The following is a 20,288-nucleotide window of genomic DNA, read 5'->3' on the forward strand; positions in this document are numbered from 1 at the left end:
CTCTGTCCCATTGAAAGTAGTGTTCTCGGCTTCCACGTATCCTTTGCTTATACCCAGATCGGCAATTACGGCACGGACTTTGGAGTCCAGGGAAGCACCGTTCGACCCATCGACTAGAAGAATATTGTCTGGTTTCAAATCTTTATGTCGAATCTTATTCTTGTGTAAATGCTCGAGCCCGAGAACGCATTGCCGAACGATACTGGGCCAAGGATCAAGACTATGGGGTTTGTACCATGGGCATAGTCGGCTCATGCCACCGCGGGAATCTGCTATCTCTTCGTGTAGTCTTTGCAGGGATGCTTACGCCCACAGTTGGGTCATAAGGAACGTTCTGTCTATCCATTCTTCTTGCTCAATTATGTATACCTCTTTGAGCTGGAGTACGTTTGGGTGTTGACAAAGCCGAAGGTGTTCGATCTCTTTTTGCAACCGACGTCGAGCTCCTCTGTCCCCGATAGGTATTTCTTTGATTGCGAAAGTATATGGTGTATCTCTCCCTTCCCTCTTTTTGCAGACTGAGAAGTCACCAGCTCGACTGATTTTGCTAAAGATGTCCCCCTCTCTTCCTTGCGCAGCTGAGCAGACATGCTAACGCCAGCATCACTCTCTCCTCTCAGCCTCAGGCGTTCACACACACCCTCATCATTCCTAACCACGTGACCCAAGGCCCATCTCCCAAACCCCCTTCCTACATTCACTTCGCAAAACCCTTCGGCCCCGCCCACTCCCCCTTAACATGATACCTGCCATACACCCAGGGGAAAAACTCCTTCTTCAGCCAATAAAACGCCTTCCTGGGCACCCCCTGATCCACCCCAAGCACCCTCCCAAACGTCTCCTTAGGCACACCTCCGTACTTGAACTCCGCAAGCAGCACCTCCTTCTGCCCCGTAAGCAGCGGACAAGACGTGTAACCATCGTACTCGGCTTGTAGCTGCTTCCCTTGCATGTGGCTGAGCAGGTTAGATACGAGGACGGGGGCTTCGGCGGTGATGGCTGCGACAGTTTTGCTGGTAGGGAGGGAGGAGGCGTCGCCGATGGACCAGATGTTTGGGTATTTGGTGTGCTGGGTTGTGCTGTCTGAGACGGCGACGTAGCCGGCTTCGTTTGCCAGGGGGCTGTTTTTGACAAAGGGCCAGGGCACGTTTTTCGGGGCGACGTGCAGGAAGTCGAAGTGGCGTTTGACGGGATCTTGGTTGGGGACGTTGAAGGTGGCAGTATTGCCGGATATGGAGGTTAGGTCGTGTTGGAAGAGGCCTTGGACGCCGCGTTCTACACGGAGTTTTTCTAGGGTTTGGCTATATCTGTTGGGGTGGTGTTAGTATCGGAATTGCCGTATAAGGTCGAGACTGGGGGCTTTTCTCAAAACGTACTTATCTACACCGAACATCTTCGGTAAGCCAGTTGCAAAGGCAATGTTGATTGGTGATCCACTAGAAGATGTAGGGTTGTACAACCCAGCGTTCTTCCAATAGTCCAACGCAAGCCACATGATCTTTTGCGGTGCACCCGCACACTTGACTACACCCGCTGGCTGGGTGAATACTGCATCACCCTTTTTGAACTTCTGGATATTGCTATACGCCTTGTCACAGTACGCATAATCGTAAATAGTGGAAACCATTGATTCCTTCTCTTCCAGCGCTTCTTTTAGACCGGGGACTGCTCCGTAATCTAGCGTGATTCCAGGTACGACGACAAGTTGCTCATATCCGATTTTCTCTCCGGTACCAGTAGTGATGTAGTTTTGCTCTGGGTTTAGGCTTCCTACGGCTGTATTGTAGAACTTGAATTTAGGGTTGATCAAGTCCTTTAGTGGGCGGCGGAGCTCTTCTTTCTTTTTCAAACCACCACCAACAAGGGTCCAGCCGGGTTGATAGTGATGCCATTCCGCGGGATCAACAATAGCAATGTCGTCTTGAGCGAAATTTCCTTTGCGAAGCAGTTGGTACGAGAGAGCAATACCAGCTGAGCCACCGCCAATCACGACAATTCTGTGATTGCGGACAGCCGTCTGCACCGGTGAGACTGTTGCAAGATTCCGAATGGAGGATGGTGCCACATGACTGGACTTGACAAGGGAGCGCGGTGCCGCTGATTTGGAAATATGAGTGCAGAACATGGTTGGCGTGTTACTCAAATCCTCTCCCCTGTGGGTCTTTCTACTTGGTTAAAAAGAAAAAAAGACCGTAATGACAGACGGGGGATGAGGTTCAGGTCAAGTGGTCCCATTCAGGTGGACTGATTACAGACTTTGATGTGGGTCAACCACTGAGACTAGGGAGGTAGCCAATAAGGAGAGCCACTAGCGGATCACGACATCGGTCCTAAAATATCAGCTTACACAGCACACCGAGTACGTAAGGAGATATAGCAGTCAATGGAGTCACAAATGAGTAGAAAGAGTTGTTTTGTCTTGATCGGAAAATACAATCCATATCAGAAGAATGAAATGAATCTAATTTGCACAGCAAATGTCTACATGCCTATCATGCTTGATCGTAGAATCTTCGTTACAAACAACTAGACGTAGGAGGAAACACACCAAATCATTTCCACTCATTAGCATAATATTAGTTGATAGATCGTCTCACACTAAAATCGCCAGTTTTTTCCTCCTTCCAGGTTTTCATACTTCGCTGCTCGTCTACTCTCAGATGGAAAAGTTTGTCATGCCAGACGGGGTGTCCCACAACGCATCCCAGGAGAAATCAAATGCGTTGGGATCTAAGATGTCCGACAGCAGGAAAGAAGCGTCATCAAAGTTAGGCATCGTATGCATTTCGGTACTACTACCATTTGCGACAACGCTTGTAGGCTCTGTTTCCGATGGTTGTGGTACCTCTCTTGCATTTAGGGAGGCAATCTTTGATACCGGATCGGCGCACCGTTCTAAACAGTAATTTGCAATGTCCCAGTCAAAGTTGTCCCGAGCATGCTGTATGTGCGCAATGACGCGTTCAAGGCGCGTGACAGACGTATTTCGGATTTCGGAATCCTGCGTCTCGACGGTGCAGCGAAGTGATACCGTGATGGCATGTACCAAGAGGTGAGTTGCGTATGGCAACCAAAAGTCCAAAAACTGGGCTTCACTCATAGCAAGTACGAAGTCGAGAACAGCCGAAGATGCGATGCGTAGTTGGTCCATGCGATTTCGACCAATGCTGCCATCACCATCGAGAACTGCTGCGCGGAAGATTACACGAGCAAGAACGAGTCTGATTGAGAGAAATGAGAGCCAAAGCATAGCTGTTCCTGGGCGATTTGGCAGAGGTAACCATTCAGGAAGCTGTGCTTCCAAGTCATTCAATTCCAGTTTGAATCGATCAATTTCCCGGGAAAGCTGTAGTCGGTCTGGATTGATCTGATAGACAAAAGGCAATATTTCCGCTAGTAATTCGGTCAGGCCGCACAAATATATGAAACAAGTAGTGGCTTGCTTCTGCTGTGGGCTGGCCCTATTTCCGATGAGTGATGTGACGGTTGGCCGCGGAACGTCGTAGTAGCCTTTCGAAACGTAAGGGGGCGCGCCATACGCTACACTAGACCATTGGTCGGTGATGAGAACGCACCACCACAGCCGTATTCGGAGTGACTTTTCGTTTTCTGTAATTGACCATTTCGAAGGATCTCTATGAAGGCCGAAAGTTTGTGCCAAGGATACAGTGCGTCCACAGAGAGTAATGTTGCCGATGATGGATACTGAAGGACGGCCGACTTGATCGAGGACCGCAGCCTGTATGGTTGACATTCCCGGGCTGAGGAAGTCTTCCAGGGTCGCAGAAATGGCCTTGTTCCAAACGTAATATGAATTTGGTTTAGGATGCATCTTGAGCGTATCTGATTTGGCCCAATGCGCCGATGCGAGTGCATAGATGACGCACATCAGATTGTTTGGCACTTTGGCGTATTGGTCCGTTCGTAACGTTTCGCACATCTCGTCATCTAGAATGGGGAGATGAAAGTGGATCTCACTGAAGTAAAGTTCGACGACTTCCCGCCTGAAAGGTCCCATGATTTGTTCTACAATCTCCACTTGCTCTCTTCCACAGCCGCTGTTGGGTGGTAGACCGGTTCGGAACCTCGGCACCGTAAGATACACGACCGGATCTTTAGCATCGTGCAACAACGTCTGGTAGTTGGAGTGCTCGGTCTCACCGCCGGCTTTTCGGTGTTGCGAAATGTGACGGTTGAAGATATCGATGTCCTCCGCAAAATGTGGCGCAAGCATGATGGATGCCGAGGGATTATTAACATTCTTATGTAAGATTGGGGCTGAGCGAGGCCTAGATGGCCCTTCCTCCGGCTCACTGTGTCGGCGTCGCTTCGAAGGCCTCTTATCTGAGCCTTCTTCGGTAGGGGAACTTGTACTGGAGCCCTCGACATATTGACACTTGAGTCGTCTTTCTCGACACGACAAACATGGTTCTCCAGGGATATCGATATGACAGCGGATTTTTCGCGAGCGACATCTTGTACAGGCTGGTACTTTGTGCGAACGGTATGGCCTGTTTTGAATAGGAGTCGTGCGGGCCATGTGTTCGAGACGCGACGCCTTTCCTGAAATCAAACTCGGAATCCTGATCCTCTAATAGACGCCAGCGTGGTGTAACAGTGCGAGTCGTCCCGGCGACCTGACAGGGTAAGTTTCGCAATCCCAGCGAAAGTTTTGGGCTGTTGCTATGGCGTGCGATTACTGGATTTTCCTGCTTCCATGTGAATTCGAGATCTCGAGATGTTGGGATGCGAAGAAGATGCGGATTGGCAACTAGGCGCTAGTAGGTAGCTGGCCCCACTTAACCTGTGCTCAAGCTCTCAAGATTTTCCCCACCATCAGTCAGCCTCTAGTAGCACGTCGCATACGTACACCGCTTGAACGCTCCACCAAACCACCTTGTGCGACCCGTACAGAAAACATTTTGAGATGACTGCCCCGCTTTCTTGAACTATGGGGCCACTGTCTTTCGTACAGGGTTTTTGACTCCACCATCATCAGAGGTTCCATTGGTTTGAGTAGCTACTGCTCACCGGTAGATGTTATGCTGCTATCTACTGTGTATGCAGCTTCATATCGATTGTAAGGAACTTTCGTATCATACACCCGAACTGCAAATGACGCATCTTTTTGGTCTGGTGAGCGTTTCCGATTTGCGAAGTACAGTATCAACCTGACCTGCGGACCTTCTTCCACATTAACACAATGTCCGACAATCTAGCAAGCGACGGCCATGTTGTTGGGGCTTAGTGCATTTTACATGAACTACTCACGTGGTATGAAATAGTCGAGGGTTGTGCTGAAGATATTCTGGGACCAACCATATATTCAAATGATTGCAAGCAGATCCGCAGATATCTTGGGAATTTGAGCGCCCGAGTCTCAACAAGGCTACAGGCAAAAAAGCTGTGTCCATATCGCCCCAGAAGTTCATGATGGTGGTTCGTGGGGAGAACCAGTCCCGTGTAGCAAAAAGAGTGCCTTCCGCCAGAATTGAACTGACGACCTCGTCATTACTAGTGACGCGCTCTACCACTGAGCTAGGAAGGCTGGAGGTGTTTTTGATGACTAATCCTCCAAATAAACTATTTATAAAGAGAGCCCTCTATATCACAAGAGCTATGTCATGCGTGGTGAAGGATGTTCTTAGCCTCAAAGCATTGGCTATTTTCCATCTTCGCCCCCAAGCGCCACTGGGTCTGGCTAAAGTAGCGTGGACCTCTGTATGTATATTACTTCAGAAGTTAGCATCGAACACCAAGTTGTAGCCGGAAGCGCGCTCTTCTCAGCCTCGTGCTGGGAACAATTGACTGGGCACTGTTGAGATATGTTTTGTTTGTTTGTTGTGGACATGGGTGCTCGTGGTGGCTCGCTCCAACGGCCACTAGGCATCCTTGCTATATGTGATTGCTTCTGATACCCCGCGTGCGCTCATCGAGCAGTGTGATGTGGACAATACCCTGTACATTTGTACATGGTTCAATAGAGCAGAGAACGTGAGCGCAGCCACTATCGCAAGCATACAGCCTGGCATTAGCCTCGGGTGTGGCATTGCGGCGCTGGCATGCCGCTTTGATGACGAGCGAAATTACGACGTGCCGGGGACCGGCCCAAGAAAGCAGCCAGTATGTGCCATGGAGCCGCACGGTAATTACGAGCTGGTAGGTCCTGGGGTCCTCTTACCGCGTTGCTCCGCAAGCACGCTATGCCGGCGGCGGGTATTGAGAGAGGGAGAAGGCGCAGCATGCAACAGCCACGTCATAGTAGGATAAATAATGGAGTCAGCGCGAGACCGTAGAGCGAACTTTGTTGCTGTGCGTGGCTATTTGCTGATAGTCGATGGTTGATAAGGGGTGTAGGGCGGCCCATCTGCAGAGCAGGGCGGGCGACGAGCGTCAAGAGGGCTGGAAATTAGATGGGGTGGCCAATCAGGGAACACGCGTACCTGGCGCTAGACGCAGGCTAATGTCTGACTAGGAAAGATGAACAGATGGCACGGGCCAGCGTCCACGGTTCGGCCTGGCAAGGCACCCCCCGGCGTTTCGAGCGTGGCTGCATGGTCACTCTTGCCCTGTGTGTCTCTGCCGCGCAGCTACTACTTTCTTTCCTTCTCCGCCGGCCCCTTCGCTCGCTCACCCACCCTCACGCCGCCTCTTAATTCCCTTGACGACATCACGTACTCCTGCGGCCGGGTTGTCGTCTTGTCCTTCGTTCCCCCAGCGCTGCCTGCTGCATTTCACTCTTTACACACGCCTACAACTTACCCTCTTTTCTGTATAGTGCCTAGTCCACCTAAACATAAACAACACCAGTCTTTACCCCACGCCACGCCGTACCTAATCCGCCTTCGCTGCTTGCAAACACCACGTCACACATTCAACACAAGAGCCGGGTCCCGTGAAGCGATATTTAGACCTGGTCCCATAAACTCCTAATCGCCTGTACGCCATGATCCACGATATGGCCTACCAGCATGCCCACGCGCATCTCATGCGCCGACAACGTCAAGGACCCGTCGAGATTGTCACTGAGATCGTAATTGCCACCGAGGGAGGCGACGACGCCCCTGCGCCCACCCAGAAGCCAGTTGCCCTCCCTCCACCTGCCACCCGGGCTCGCGAGAGTACTACTGCCCAGAACGATGATGAGCCCGAGGAGACAGCTAGGCCCACAAGAAGGCCATCCTCTACTCAGGACTCGGACGATAATGACCAGCCTGCACGCCAAACCAGCCAGCCATCCCGCCAGACCGACCAGCCGTCGAGCTCAACCAAGCCAGCGTCCACCCTGATGCTCGCAACAAAGTCTCCCGAACCAAGCCCAGCTTCATCTGCTGCAGGCCTCATCTCTGCTACTGCCGCCATCTCTGCCACAGCTTCCTCCACTGCTGCCCCCGGCTCCGACGGTGGCATGTCTACTGGCGCAATGGCTGGTCTTGCTCTCGGTATCCTTGTCGCCATCTGCGCCATCCTGACCGGAATCCTCCTTGTATACCGCCGTAAGAAGAAGCAGATGGCTGCAGCAGCAGCTGCTGCGGAGAATGAGAAGACTGAGATGCGAAGCGCGCCCCCTCCTCCACCACCTCAGGTCATGGCCGCTGCCGCCCCAGCTGTTAGCATTCGTTCGGCCCACAATGCTGAGACCGCACCCCGTTTGAGCCTTCGCCCCGTTACTCAATTCGACCCCAGTTTCGAGCAGCGCAAGAGTGCAGCAAACTTGCTCAACACCGTCGCTGCTGGCGGTGCTGCTGGAGCCGCAGCCGCTGGAGCCGCCAAAGCCCAGAGCCTCTCACCTTCGGCAGCTGCTGAGCGTCCAACGAGTGCCTGGGAGCGTCCTGGAGCATCCAACGCTCCTGCTGCTAACCCTTTCAAAGACCCCGATACGCCATCTGGTCCCCCACCTTCCAACCCCTTCGGAAACAAGGCTGCTGTCGATACTCAGCAAGCCTCCATTCCGGACTCGCCTCCTAATGCCTCCCCACTGAACTCTGCCATGCACTCGTCAAGACCCAGCGCTAGTTTCGCTGCCGCTGATGCTGCTCCTGTCGCTATTGCCGTGACTGCAGCCAAGTCAATTCCTCCTCCCACCTCTCAAGCCCCTACAGCCGAGCTTCCTGCCCCTCCGACAGCCAGTGCCAACTCTGCAAGCGCCCCGCGCAGTCCTCCAGCTACCGAAAGTCTCCCCGCATCTCCTGGTCCTGCGCCCACTGGTCCTCCTCCCATCGCTGGCGCCGCTGTTGGTAGCGCCCCTCAGAGCCCGGCCCTCGCTCCTGGTCCCAACAACGTACATCGTGTCCAACTTGACTTTAAGCCTTCTATGCAAGATGAACTTGAACTTCACGCCGGCCAACTTGTTCGCATGCTCCATGAATACGATGATGGATGGGTAAGCAATCATCTTTACTTTGTCAGAACCAACCCGCTAATTATTCTCAGGCTCTCTGTATCCGTATGGACCGCGCTCAGCAAGGTGTCGTTCCCCGTACATGTCTGTCCAAGCATCCTGTCAAGCCCCGTCAAGGCCCTCCCCCAGGTAACATGCGCGGTCCTCCTGTCCGCCCGCCCATGGGTCCAGCTGGTGGACCTCAGCCACGTCCTCTTTCGCCCGCTATGAACTCTCAAAGTCCTCGTCCCATGAGCCCTGGCCCTCGCCAAATGTACCCTAACGGTAACGCTCCTCAACAAGGACCCCCTCGTGGTCGTGCCAACAGCAATGCTCCTCAGCAAGGCCCTCCTCGCGGCCGTGCCAACAGCAACGCACCTTTTGCTGGCCCACAACGCTCCATGTCGCCCGGTCCTTACGGTGGCGGACCCCAGATGGCACCTCCACCTCAAATTGGTGGTCGCCAACGATCTAACTCGGCAGGTGGGGCTAGTAACCCACGACGTGGCCCAGCTCCTGGTCCTAGTCCTTTTAACCCCAATGCTCCCGCTCCTACCGGCCCTCTTCCTATTCCTGATCGGAAACCGGTTCCTGGTATGGCGCTGTAAGCCGTTGAGCCGTCAAAGTCAGGTGTCTTTTTTTATGAGGAACGTTTCAGCGGGCTCTTGTTCTGATTTTCTTTTGTTTCCTCGATCTGAGATTGTATGCCTCTAGATCTGTGGCTATGTATTTTGCTTGCTTAGCTTCTCTTCTTCATGCTTGCTTTGTCTCATTGACTCTTCTCTTTCTCTCATAATCTCTCATTCTCTTGTATGAAAGTTTAGCGAGTTTTACGAGGGGGGATTGGGGCAAGCAGCGGCTACTTTTGCCTGTTTGCTTACCATGTTTATACCCCCACCGAAGCCTCGTGTCAAACGCCTTGCTACGAGGTATGTAGTGAGGTCGAAAGCAGGCGAGGTCGAGTTTATTTTAGAAAAGAGGTCGAATAATGTCTTGAGGATATTTATAGTTTTCTTGGTTAAACCTGTCCGCTGGGAAGGGGTCATCTCGGATAGGCTGGATTAGTACATAACCCTTTTTTTTTCTTTGTCCCCCGTCTCCAGCGTCTCAGCCACGGCGTCGGCACAAAGTTCGCTTGTCCGACCCCTAGTTTGGTGCTGCTGGATAGTCTGGATTTGATAAGGGGCATTCGGGAATAAAAATGAAATACATCACATGTTATTCGCCTCGGAGAACTTGAAATCGCCCCCGAACGCAGCTTGTATCGCATGTTTGAAGCAAACGCTACTGGAATCCTTTTCCCACATCCAGCAACTCGTAATACTAAGCGAAAAAGGCTCCATGCACTCACTTGCCTGACGCAGTGGGTTGGGGTAATCAAGTCGTAACTCGATACATTTCCGCCCCCATATATCTCCATATTCCCGGGATCATCATCTCTCTATCTTTGCCAATCCTACATTGCCAAGTAAGGTAATCACACTCTACCAATCATCTTGAAACGAACTTAACCCATATTATATCGGGTGGGTGGCACAGCTGAGATGTTCCCGGACCCGAAAGCCATGCGAAACCACTTGAGAATGGTGGGTGGGTAGAAGGGCAAGTAGAACGGTAATAGTTAACGTCTGGGACAGGCAAGAGATGGATAGTCAAGAAGGAAAAAAGGGGCAACTATTGTTGATTCTCTATTCTTCAAGAACTATAGTTTAGTCTAGTGTAACCAGTATAATATCTCTACACATTACTTCCATCTTCTTTTCCAGAGCCAACTCTAGTTTCAACCATCTCTCTCTCTTACCCAACAATCCCATCATCTCCACACTTGTCCCCGTCACCCCGCGGAGCCTGCTGTAGCAACCATAACCCTTATCGCAGGGGGGAAAAGGCTAATTGCAACCACCCACCCATCCTCGAGTGGCTTCGGATAGCTCCCGGTCCGGGAACAACTCAGCTGGGCCACCCCCACATCACGACCTCAACTCCCTCTCATCCAACCTCGTCACCACCCCTGCCTCCACATCCGCCATAACCGCCTGCTCGCTCTTCTCCTCTACCATAACCCCGCCGCCATCACTGCTCGCCGCACTCTCCCTACTCTTCGACCTAATTCCTACAGCAGCTGACGGACTCAAACTGCGCAGTCGCTCAATAGGGATTCTACCTTGCAAGCGACTCGCAGTGGTAGGATCCAGTTCCGCCAGCGCAACAGGCGTGGCTATGCTGAGGAGCTCGCCTATAGCCCCCAAGTCCTTTTCAAGCGGGTAGGAAGACATTGTGTCTAAAGACGGTGGGATGTTCGGTTGAGCGGTATTCGGAGCGCTGGTGAGTTGTGGATGCTGCGAAAGTGGCATAACGGATAGTTCATGCAGCCAGCGGCGTGTAAGCCAGCGTTTCGTGCGCGACCAAGTCCCAAATTCCTCGCTGGCAGGATCATAGTCTTTGCCTAGCTTTGTCTTGTCTTTGTTGAACCAGCTGGTGATGAGGCGCCATTTCACGCTGCCCCACCAGCCCACGGGTACGACGTCGTCGCGCGGGCCGCGGCGGGTCCAGAGGGTGGAGTGGTCAGTGGCGAGTTCTTGGTAGAGGGCTTCGTAGACACCGCGGCGAATGGGGTTTTGGCGCTGGCTGGCGAGGCTGTGCTTAACGCCGTACCAGAGGATGAGGACGGTGAGGAGGACGGGGAAGGAGACGATAAACCACCATTTTATGTCGGGCATGGATTCGAAGGTTGAGACGTTCATACCGAAAAAGCCGACTGTGAAGGTGAGGGGGAGGAATCTGCGAGATGGTTGGTATGGGGAACTCGGTGAAGCATGCGGAGGGTATAAGAAGACTTACATGAATGTGATCCAGCTCAGGCGCCACATGCTGAGCCCTAGTTGGAGAGAGTGCCGAGCATCTCTAATCCCGACGCTCTTATACATCAGGTCCGACAAAGACGACGTCGGTAGAATGACATCTCTTTCCCATCGCCCAGTCAACTTTTCAATCTCCTCTGGCATGGGGCCTAGCCAGGCCTGGCCAAGTAATTCTTTGGGGTTGGTGCCAGCGACGTCATGCAAATGACTAACCATTTCCTTGACAACATCGAGATGAATGTATATCAGACGCTCAACCTTGAGCCACTGTGCACTGTTTTTCCAGAGTTCAGGGGCTCGCGACTCATCCGCAGGATTCTCGTAAACTGAAAGAAAAAGCTTATTAGTGAATCCGAATATAAGGTAGCATACTTGCTTCCAGAATTTCAAACTTACTCTTGTCTTCCAGAATCCCCACATGCGTTTCACATAATCCCATAAACTTTTGCCAATTATACGACAAAGCTTTGAAGATATCCTGGAGTATGAAATCCATACACTCGGCCGTCAAATTCTCTTCATTATCTGTGGGCAGATAGAAAGACAAACGTCTCCATCTCGATTCAATCTCCTGTCTTGCACCGACAAGAGTGTCCTTGACGGAGCCAGTGATCGAGTTCTCAAACAGGATAATTGTATTGCCATTGTCGAGGGACCTGAGTTTGGGAATGTACTTATCCGGTTGCTCATTGGCGTCAACGTTACCATAGCTTTTCTTCAGACGCATATACTCTTCCCATGCCTCTTCGTCATATGGATTCGGTATGTCAGGGTCGACAGCCTGTCCAGGCGTGCCGTCACTCAATTGCACATAGACACTCAGTCGCTGGACATAAACGTCGAAGCCGTATCTTGGCTGGTCCTCCCCATCATAGTGATTGAGTTCCATGATAGACTTGTTGCTGTCAGGGAAAGGCAGGCGTGTATACCTGTCGTATGGCTTCAAATAATCAGCGCCAAATGCAGCACGTGATATGCCTCGCCATGGGTCACGTGAGGGACGAAAAGTCCGGCCATTGAGCACAGGTTTACCACCACGCTGCTGTGGTTTCTCGCAATGCGCCCAGCGCCCAAAATTTGTGCCTATGAGGTCATCGTCGGCGTCGATGTTGAACTTGCGGAGAAGGAAACGCGTCGCCCAGCTAGCGTTTTGAACGTGGATGACGCGTAGAGCTGCTTGGCCGGCAAGATCCTCTTTACGGTAGAACCGGCGTAGGCTATCAACATCGCAGAATTCCTGAGCTACGATTTTCCTTCTGCCATCTGAATGTTCTTTGGCAACGTAATCTATGAGCAGTACGCGGCCTTGCTGCCAGCTATCCTTGGTCCACGGCTGGCGCCATTCGAGGTTGGGACTGTGCTTACGGCGGTGGCCAAAGGTGGCTCTCCGATTTCCCTGTGCCTGTGTTTGAGAATCTTCGGGGTTGACAGGTTCGCGCGCAGACGTATAAGCTCGTGGCGCTGTTTTAGCGGTCAGCAGTCAGTCTGAGCTGCGATTCGTGCCTTTCCTCAGCACAATACCTAAGCCGAAAAGCATCGTGATGTGACCAAGAACCAACAAATCTTTGGGCAGATTTGCAAAGATACTGGAAGTTTCCTTTGCTGCCTTTTTTTCTTCTCTTATTGGAACAACTTACAATCCATATCGTCAAGCTCAGGGCTCGGGGGCAGTTCTTCGTCTGTCGATGTATCCTGCACAGTGATGCGCGAGGGCAAATATGGGGAAGGTAGATTCGAACCCGAAGCTCTCGACTCGGACATGCTGTACCAGAAACCTCGCTCGGTCACTTGAAGTTGCACCGGCTTGGCTTACTTGGGCTTCATTCAAGGATCCCTAGCGAAAGGTGGATTGTACGACAACGATGCAGTGTAGTGGGAGGACAGCATCAAAGGTGGCATAGAGCAATTTCTGCAACGGGACAGTACAGTGGCTGTGCCACGGATATCGCAGGAGCGCTTGTCAGTCGCCATTGTGTGCGCGCATGACTGTGTTATGTTGTGTGGAAGTTGTGGCTGACACCTTCGGAAGGTAGTAAGGCTGACTAGCAGGAGCAGTCTCCACTCTGCAGCTAGGACCACCGCATGTGAGCCTCGCTGGCCCCACTACTAGGCGTCCAGTCCAGTATGCGGTTTGTTTGGATTACGAAATTAAAGCTATTGGGCAACATCATGTGCCACTTGTCACCGACGCCATCAAATGCAGGCTTACAATAGAGTATGCATGTAGCATCAAAGTGATAATTATATAATATTGAATATCAGATGACAGTATGTACATGTGTTTGTGATACCAAACGCCTTCCTGTACATTGCCATTACTGTACTGAGTACTGAACGCTCCAAATTACAATGATATCTTCCCCACGCGTGAGCTATTAGATCTAACGAGTAGAAAGTGCTGAGTCGGTGGTGGTCCTAAGGGGCCGAGTGAAGGTATAAAAACAACAGGTGGGTAGTATAGAGTCATGACATCGTGTCGGGTTGATGCAGCGCCAATAGTGCGCAGAATGGGTATTAGCAAAGAGACAAGGTAAAAAGCAAAGTCAGGAACTAAGGTTTTGATCCACTCAAAGGCGGATGACAGGAAAATGACAAGCGAATGCATAAAAGCAGAATCTCAATGGGTATAATCATTTGCACTGGCGACTGCGCTCATGTATCTCTTCGTCACTGAGCGCAGCCAACCAAAGACATTTGCTGAGAATGTGTGGTTCGGCCTTGAACGTATACTTGGAGCTGGCCTCGAGTAGACGCAGGAGGTTCTTGACAATAGTGGCGGCCATATGATGGCGGTCAAAGTTAACGAGGCGTTCGCCGTCGACTGGCGGTGCATCGATGAATGCAGGCTTTTGCGCGTTGTAGATGAGGTCGCGGGTGTAAACACCTGTTGGTGGTTAGTCGTGATCCGATTAATGTCATAACAATACTGACCAATGAATGGAATACAGCCGTCCTCGACAGAGGCTGTTTCCATCTCGAGTCGCAGGTTATGAAAGTTCTTCATGGGCTGGACTAAAGCTTCCAACTCAGTCATAACCAGCATCTCAGCCGCAGGGACCAGAGCCCAAGTCTTTTTGAGACTCGAAATGTCGTTGGATATCAAGGCGATCGCAATCTGATACATCGTGGCGTAATTGCGATATCGTCGGGCGTGGTTGGCGATATGGATGAACTTGGTGATACATTGGGCGCGTTCGTAAATGTTTTCGGTAAGCAGGCACTCGGATACAACCCACTTGACTACAAGATTGAAGCGTGCAATAACGACATCCACACCCCTGGCTTCCTCAGTTCGTAGGTATTGCACCCAGTCACGGATCTGTGGCGAAGATTGCTTCCAACGCAGTTCAATGAGCTCTTTCCAGTCAATCTCATCCAATGCATCCTTTTCGACAATGGTGAATTGTTGAGCGAGAAGGTCCGAATCGTATGCCATGACAAAAGGTAAATGAGTGGTTGGTTCCGGAGGGTCGGCAGGGACGGTTCGTGGCTCATCCGGAGAACTGGCTGGTCGCTCAGGCTGTGGATTCCCTTGTTGGTTGGAAAGTGAGACTGTGGGTGTAAGGCCAGGCGTCGGGAGACCTTCATCAAAGACTGTGGAGTTGGGCAAAGAATCGTGTAGCTGAGGAGCTGTGGGAGGAGGCGTAGGCGGATGACGCATGGGGTGGGTTGGCAAGTTGCCTGGTACACCCTCAGGAGTTTCTTGTTGACCATCCAGGAAATGTGCAGCAGATGTGGAGAAACCATCACTGAGATCTTCATCATCATTCATCAGGAAAGATTCGCGGACATAGGAATGTGCAGGCAGGGTTTCACCAGCGGGTATCCGCCTCATGCTGTCCGTTTCCTCGACGTATTCAATAGATGAATTCATTGACGAAGACGTACCAGGTGGCCGGCCAGCTTGCAACGGAAAAGCGCCAACTTGCAGAGGCGAAGGCTTAGCCGAAGATGCGATGGAATCTAGCGTTTGTCCTCGTTGTAGACTCGCCATCTCACTAAGATGGCGGTCGAGAAGGGGTATGGAAGAGTATGAGTCAGTTGATTCCCCAACGGAGGTGACTGGTGGCACACGACGATTAAAGTTTTCGGCCGACAGCCTATACATGCCTTGACCGTCAGTTTCAGGAGGAGCCAGCGGGCGATGGAAGACGTCATCAGTTGCAGGACGATTGTCGTGCTCGAAAGCATCGAGACGAGAACTCTGGCTGAAGCTCTGAGTTGCATGGTGATGTCCAAAATCAATCGTAGTTCTTTGTGAAGGTATACTTGGCGACTTCTTCTCGTATCGCCCCTCCAACTTCATTAACGCTGACTCGACTCCGCCTTCGTCATCGGTATCATCGGGTAAGGCAGCAAGTTTTGCTACTTCTGCCTCGAAAGACGGCCTGAGGTTGGGTTGGGAAGAGTGCGTATCCACCAAGGAGATTGGCTTTCTTGGAGTTTCTGCTTCGGGCGGTCCCTGAACCCCATGAGACAATTCAGGGTCTGAATCGATAAAACGGTCAGCGCGTAGGATGACAGAATTGGTGATAGAGTGTGTGTGATTTGACACAGAGCCGGTAGAGTACGGTCGCTGTACCTGTTCGAGATCATGCACATTGTCTGCAGCGCGGAGGTCACCACCGGGTCGTCGGCGAAGCTGTCGTGTTGGTCCAGCTGATTCGGCTGTCGGCTGACGATCAAGAAAGAAGGGATCGTTATCAGATGACATGGTCTGGAATGTAGCCACACTTGCGGGACCTCGTCTACTCAGCACACTGTTGTAAGAAGCATGGCGCCTAAGAGAGCCTGCACGTGCTAATGAATTCTTAAATGAGCCCTTGCGCCGGAAAGAATGCATCCCTTCTGGACCTGCGGACATGGAGCGTCTCTCCCTTGCATTGGACTGCCTAGTAGGAGTACGTGAGCGGCGGTACTCTTCTGTGGCAGCGTGGGGGTCTGGATCGTCATAAAGATAAGAGTGTTGTATCGAGTTGGCGTCGTCGGCTTGGGATTCGTCATTTGATGCGTCTCGTTGGTGACTGTCCAACTTTGCCGCTACCTTGTCGAGTTCAGTGGGCAAGGGGCCTGTAGTGGGCAGTGGTGGCGCCCCGGTATCATCAATGATGACAATCGATTTGCTGCCGCTGGTGATGTTGCTGTGCACACGAGGGTCCGGTTTACGCCGTGGTTGCTGATGGTCGTTCTGGGTTGGAGTTTCACGTCCATCAAACTCAAATTCGAAACCGTTAAGACTGGGAGCGTCGCCATCATTGAGTTCCTGCCCCTCACTTTGCAATTGCTCTTCTACCGCTCTTCGAAAACTTTCGGCTACTGTAGCTGCTAGAACATCGACCCGCATCTGAGGCCGCGGCCGAGTAGTACGCCGTTTCTGTACTCCTCCTGACATCGAGACGGCTGGGACGGCACCTGGGTTTGAGGATCGCCCATAAGGTGGTTGTCTCTGCTGCAAAGATCCGCTCAAATGGGAACCTACGCTCGCTTGCTGACGAGTGCTCAAAGCACGTCGGACACTGCCCAAAATTTTCTTCATGCCCGGTGAGTTGGCTTGCCCTGGTCTTTGGAGTTCGCTCACGTCGAGGTCTTCGGGCTCGTGGAAATGGCGAGATGGCGCGGTTCGTAGAGTTTTGACTTGGAAGTACGGAGTGGTTGGCTGGATGAGCCCGCCGCGCACAAGAGTGCCGGGCATGTTGGCTACAGCAGAAATGGTGTAATCAGCCGGTGTATTCTTGGGTATGGACAACGGGGCTCTGCTGTCTCGGAGGGCGTCAGAGAAACTGCCGCTACGCTTGTGGGCTCGGGCTGGACGTTGGCTGTTCTTCATAGACACTGGCTGCTGCGGGCTACCTGCTAGACGAGCTGTGGCAGTAGGAACGGGATTGACTGCTGGTACAGGGTGTGGATACAGAGGCAGTTCGACGTTCTGATCATGTTTGTTTACCCCCCGCTTTGGGATTGAGCAGGATAAAATGTGCATGCTCCGCTCACTTGCGGGAGATAATGGCACCTGAGCACTTTCATTATCCTGTGATGGTAGAAATGGAGTGCTCATTGAGTTTTGAGGCGTATGGCGAGATCTTTGCGCCCAGTCCATGTACCGACTAGCAAAGTGATCGCTTGGGTTTGATCCAATGGTCTCCTTGGTGTCGCGTACAGTAGCCCGCGGGGGTGTACTGGGCATGGGCTGAACGGCAGGGGGTTCTTCAAACAACATTTGCGATCCCTCGTCTGTACCTCCTGGAAGTAACGGATCGTCTGCATAATTGCGGCCCACAGGGTCATTTGTTTCCCAGTATAATGCACAAGTACGTCTCCAACACTTCTTCAGCTCACCCACAATGTTGATATCTCCTCCGCCTCCGTCTTTACGAGCACGCAGATCACTGTACAGACTGTTGACAAGGTCGCAGAAAATGACTCGTAGGCGGTAGAGTGGCATGAAGTCATCGACAAAGTAATTGAGGATCCAGTGCCGAAGGGCTACAAATGTGCGCACGCGGACAATGCGACCGAAGTCATCCTGGCGGTCGACAGCCCATCGCAACCGGGCAATGAGGTATGCGACTAGATCGCGGGAGCACAGGAAGGCTCGGAACGTGAGAAAGAAATCGGACAGCAGTTCGTAATCGAGGAAACTTGGCGAGGTAATGTGAGCGACTAGGCGGGAAGGCGTGGCTGCAAGGATGTCACCCTTAGCATTGAAGCGTACCACGGCCCTGTCGTCGGGGTTCAGGGTAAGCGCGTCGTAAAGGCGAGGGCCAATTGGAAAGTGCGAGACACGAGCAGACGATGGGCCTGAGAGGGGAATGGGCGGGCGGTCCATGGTAGCGCGAAAGCGGTGGGGTACTGGCGAATAGGCATCTGAACGAGTACGCGATGACAGGAAGGACTGTCTGGCGCTGTGCTGGGTGACGAGGAGGGAATTGGCAAAGTCCTCGGTGCCCGAGGTTCCTGTGTAAATTGAGCTGCGCAAGTCGACGGTCCCGCGTGTGCTGAAACGCGGAGTGCCCAAGCGGTAATGCGGAATGGGCACCTGCAGCATGGGGAAGGAGGAAGTGTCAGCCGTCTTGGGCCGAACATGCCCCGGGCGTTCGATGACGACCTTGAAGGTGCCTGGCTCGTTGGTGAGGGAAGCGGGGATATGGTCGTCGGCAATAGAGAAGGAGTGGGAGCGCGTGTGTGCGGAGTGGGGGGGGTATTGGGTGTTATTTTGGTGGTAGTTGTGGTGGTAATGGTGGGAGTAGTGGGCAGCGACTTCGTCTTCGCTCAGACCTGGTAGCGGTGGTGAGGGCTCCGACTGGGGAGATGAAGAGCCGTAGAAGCCATGGTCGAGGTCATCACTCAGCGGGCGCAGCGTGTCGCGAGTGGCGCTGTCGGGGGGAGTCTGGGGCGGGAAGACGAAGGCATCTGGTTGCGAGCGGCCTCGCTGGTTGCCAGGGCGCGCCACGGGCCTGTGAATAGAGAGTCAGCGCCAGTAGCAGTAGCAGTAGCAGTAGCAGTAGCAATTGTCGTCGTGGCCATTGTTGTTGTGATTAATGTCATGTCACTATGGGCGGTGGTCTGTGTTGGTGGGTACTGCGTGTATTGCGGGCTGCATACCTCAGGTAGATGACGCCGTTGTGCACATTGGCCACCGTGTAGGAGCGGCCAGCAGCGGTCGAGTTGCTGGTGGTCGTGTCAATGGTGGCATTGCTGGTGCCGCGCGCCCGTGTCCTGCTCTTGAGTTGTTCGCGCGAGTCCTTGACCCGTCGCAGGCGGCGCGAGTCGTCGGCGCGCCGTTTGGCATTTTCTGAGGCTGCTCCGGGGGCGGTAGCAGCAGCAGCAGCAGCAACAGTGGCGGCGGCGGGCAGGATGTCGCGTTTCGCAGTGTGGACGGGCGAGCACGGTGCAGCGATGTCACTATTGTTCTGAGGCAGGGCGGGTAGGGCCATTGTCCTCCATAGTCGGCCTGGATGCGGCGAGGAGCATGTGTAGAACAAACAAGACGAGGTCAGGAGAGGGCGATGAGCATGGCTGTCGACGGGTGACGCACAGAGGGCAGAAGATGAGTGAATTTGGCCGGACACGACGAGCAATACATGGACGAGCCAGGGCTCTCAGGGCTGCCCATTGCCCGGCCAGACGCCATCCGCCATCCGCCATCCGCCATCACACCAAAGCGCCCATTCACCATGCAGCGCCCGCCCTGGCCCTGCCGTTCCTCGGATCACTCCGCTGCCCCCGCTGCCCATCCGGACGTAGTAAGTAAGCATAGGCCCTGGTCGATGCTGCCCATCTCTACTTAGTACATGGTACATATCCTCTGCGCGTCCGTGTACTTAGATACGTACTACCCACCCGCTGCCGTCTACTGACCTACATGCGTACTATACCATGGCTTCGCCGTGTATACCGCCAGGCACTGCGCATACTATACTACACTTGGCCCGAAGCATACGACACTGCATAGCGCCCCCCGTCGCCTCTTTGCTTTTGCGCCTGCTGCTGCTCTTCCCCCCGTCGGCCTCGCCAGTCAGGTCGCGGGCGCAGGCTAGTCACCCGCTGGTCGAGGCTATAAACTGGTGCGCTATTACGTCGGGAACCAAGTCGCTCGTCGCGTGGACTGGCAGGTTCATCCCAACCCCCGCCTTACTTGGACACAACGGCCACCAGCACAGGGCAGCAATCAACTCTCCACTGTCACACCAGCTCCCGCAGAACCATCCACGCCAACACCGTCTGTCGAGCGTGTGCGTGCGTGCGTGCGTGCGTGCGTAGTGTTTGTATATACACTTGGCTGCAGTGCCAGCTCAAGTACACGCCTCCACACGCCGTTCTCACGTGCGTCGCCGCTCACATGGGCGATTGGCCGCCCCAGCATCTCGCCAAGCCCCTGATGCTAACAAGCTTGTTATCGCAATCCCTCTGTCTTTGCACACCAACCAAGCCGGCTCATTTCCCCAAGCGCCATGCCTATCTATCTGCCTGCCTGCCATGCTGAGACGTCGTGATGGCTGCCCCGCTATGCTTCCGCACAAGCAGGGCTGTCCTCGACTTCAATAACG

At 53.1% G+C, this 20,288-nt stretch overlaps 5 protein-coding genes and 1 non-coding gene across 6 annotated transcripts; 1 reads left to right on the top strand and 5 right to left on the bottom strand.

The window, feature by feature from the left end:
• Window positions 1–697: 697 nt before the first annotated feature.
• COCSADRAFT_158390 (uncharacterized protein) lies at window positions 698–2,125 on the bottom strand (the record flags this gene model as incomplete). The annotated part of the gene is made up of 2 exons (XM_007699605.1): window positions 698–1,307; window positions 1,377–2,125. The coding sequence occupies 2 exons, from the start codon at window positions 2,123–2,125 to the stop codon at window positions 698–700; spliced, it is 1,359 nt and encodes a 452-aa protein (XP_007697795.1).
• A 293-nt stretch (window positions 2,126–2,418) lies between these two features.
• Window positions 2,419–4,735, bottom strand: COCSADRAFT_34825 (uncharacterized protein). Its single transcript, XM_007699321.1, has one exon. The coding sequence runs from the start codon at window positions 4,538–4,540 to the stop codon at window positions 2,657–2,659; it is 1,884 nt and encodes a 627-aa protein (XP_007697511.1). The 5' UTR covers window positions 4,541–4,735; the 3' UTR covers window positions 2,419–2,656.
• A 741-nt stretch (window positions 4,736–5,476) lies between these two features.
• Window positions 5,477–5,548, bottom strand: COCSADRAFT_t35. The gene has a single exon. It is a non-coding gene; the product is annotated as a tRNA-Thr (tRNA).
• A 1,253-nt stretch (window positions 5,549–6,801) lies between these two features.
• Window positions 6,802–9,205, top strand: COCSADRAFT_296484 (uncharacterized protein). Its single transcript, XM_007699606.1, has 2 exons — window positions 6,802–8,383; window positions 8,434–9,205. The coding sequence occupies exons 1-2, from the start codon at window positions 6,947–6,949 to the stop codon at window positions 8,986–8,988; spliced, it is 1,992 nt and encodes a 663-aa protein (XP_007697796.1). The 5' UTR covers window positions 6,802–6,946; the 3' UTR covers window positions 8,989–9,205.
• An 844-nt stretch (window positions 9,206–10,049) lies between these two features.
• COCSADRAFT_137704 (uncharacterized protein) lies at window positions 10,050–13,017 on the bottom strand. Its single transcript, XM_007699607.1, has 4 exons — window positions 12,879–13,017; window positions 11,638–12,702; window positions 11,222–11,567; window positions 10,050–11,161 (listed from the first exon to the last, which is right to left on the bottom strand). The coding sequence occupies exons 1-4, from the start codon at window positions 13,000–13,002 to the stop codon at window positions 10,351–10,353; spliced, it is 2,346 nt and encodes a 781-aa protein (XP_007697797.1). The 5' UTR covers window positions 13,003–13,017; the 3' UTR covers window positions 10,050–10,350.
• Window positions 13,018–13,480: 463 nt separating this feature from the next.
• COCSADRAFT_179587 (uncharacterized protein) lies at window positions 13,481–19,269 on the bottom strand. Its single transcript, XM_007699608.1, has 3 exons — window positions 18,844–19,269; window positions 14,173–18,695; window positions 13,481–14,125 (listed from the first exon to the last, which is right to left on the bottom strand). Exons 1-3 carry the CDS (start codon window positions 19,173–19,175, stop codon window positions 13,872–13,874), a joined length of 5,109 nt encoding a protein of 1,702 aa, XP_007697798.1. The 5' UTR covers window positions 19,176–19,269; the 3' UTR covers window positions 13,481–13,871.
• Between the last annotated feature and the right edge of the window lie 1,019 nt (window positions 19,270–20,288).

Source organism: Bipolaris sorokiniana (assembly GCF_000338995.1).
Source record: "Bipolaris sorokiniana ND90Pr unplaced genomic scaffold COCSAscaffold_4, whole genome shotgun sequence".
NCBI lineage: Eukaryota > Fungi > Ascomycota > Dothideomycetes > Pleosporales > Pleosporaceae > Bipolaris > Bipolaris sorokiniana.

Bases quoted from the DNA above. Each gene is read 5' to 3' on its own strand.
- COCSADRAFT_296484 (XM_007699606.1), top strand. From the start codon at position 6,947: ATGATCCACGATATGGCCTACCAGCATGCCCACGCGCATCTCATGCGC. The intron at 8,384-8,433 runs GTAAGCAATCAT...AATTATTCTCAG, and splicing joins ATGAATACGATGATGGATGG to GCTCTCTGTATCCGTATGGA.
- COCSADRAFT_34825 (XM_007699321.1), bottom strand. From the start codon at position 4,540: ATGGCCCGCACGACTCCTATTCAAAACAGGCCATACCGTTCGCACAAA.
- COCSADRAFT_179587 (XM_007699608.1), bottom strand. From the start codon at position 19,175: ATGGCCCTACCCGCCCTGCCTCAGAACAATAGTGACATCGCTGCACCG. The intron at 18,696-18,843 runs GTATGCAGCCCG...CTCTATTCACAG, and splicing joins AACGGCGTCATCTACCTGAG to GCCCGTGGCGCGCCCTGGCA. The intron at 14,126-14,172 runs GTCAGTATTGTT...AACCACCAACAG, and splicing joins CGGCTGTATTCCATTCATTG to GTGTTTACACCCGCGACCTC.
- COCSADRAFT_137704 (XM_007699607.1), bottom strand. From the start codon at position 13,002: ATGTCCGAGTCGAGAGCTTCGGGTTCGAATCTACCTTCCCCATATTTG. The intron at 11,568-11,637 runs GTAAGTTTGAAA...TTTTTCTTTCAG, and splicing joins GGGGATTCTGGAAGACAAGA to TTTACGAGAATCCTGCGGAT. The intron at 11,162-11,221 runs GTAAGTCTTCTT...ACCATCTCGCAG, and splicing joins CTGAGCTGGATCACATTCAT to ATTCCTCCCCCTCACCTTCA.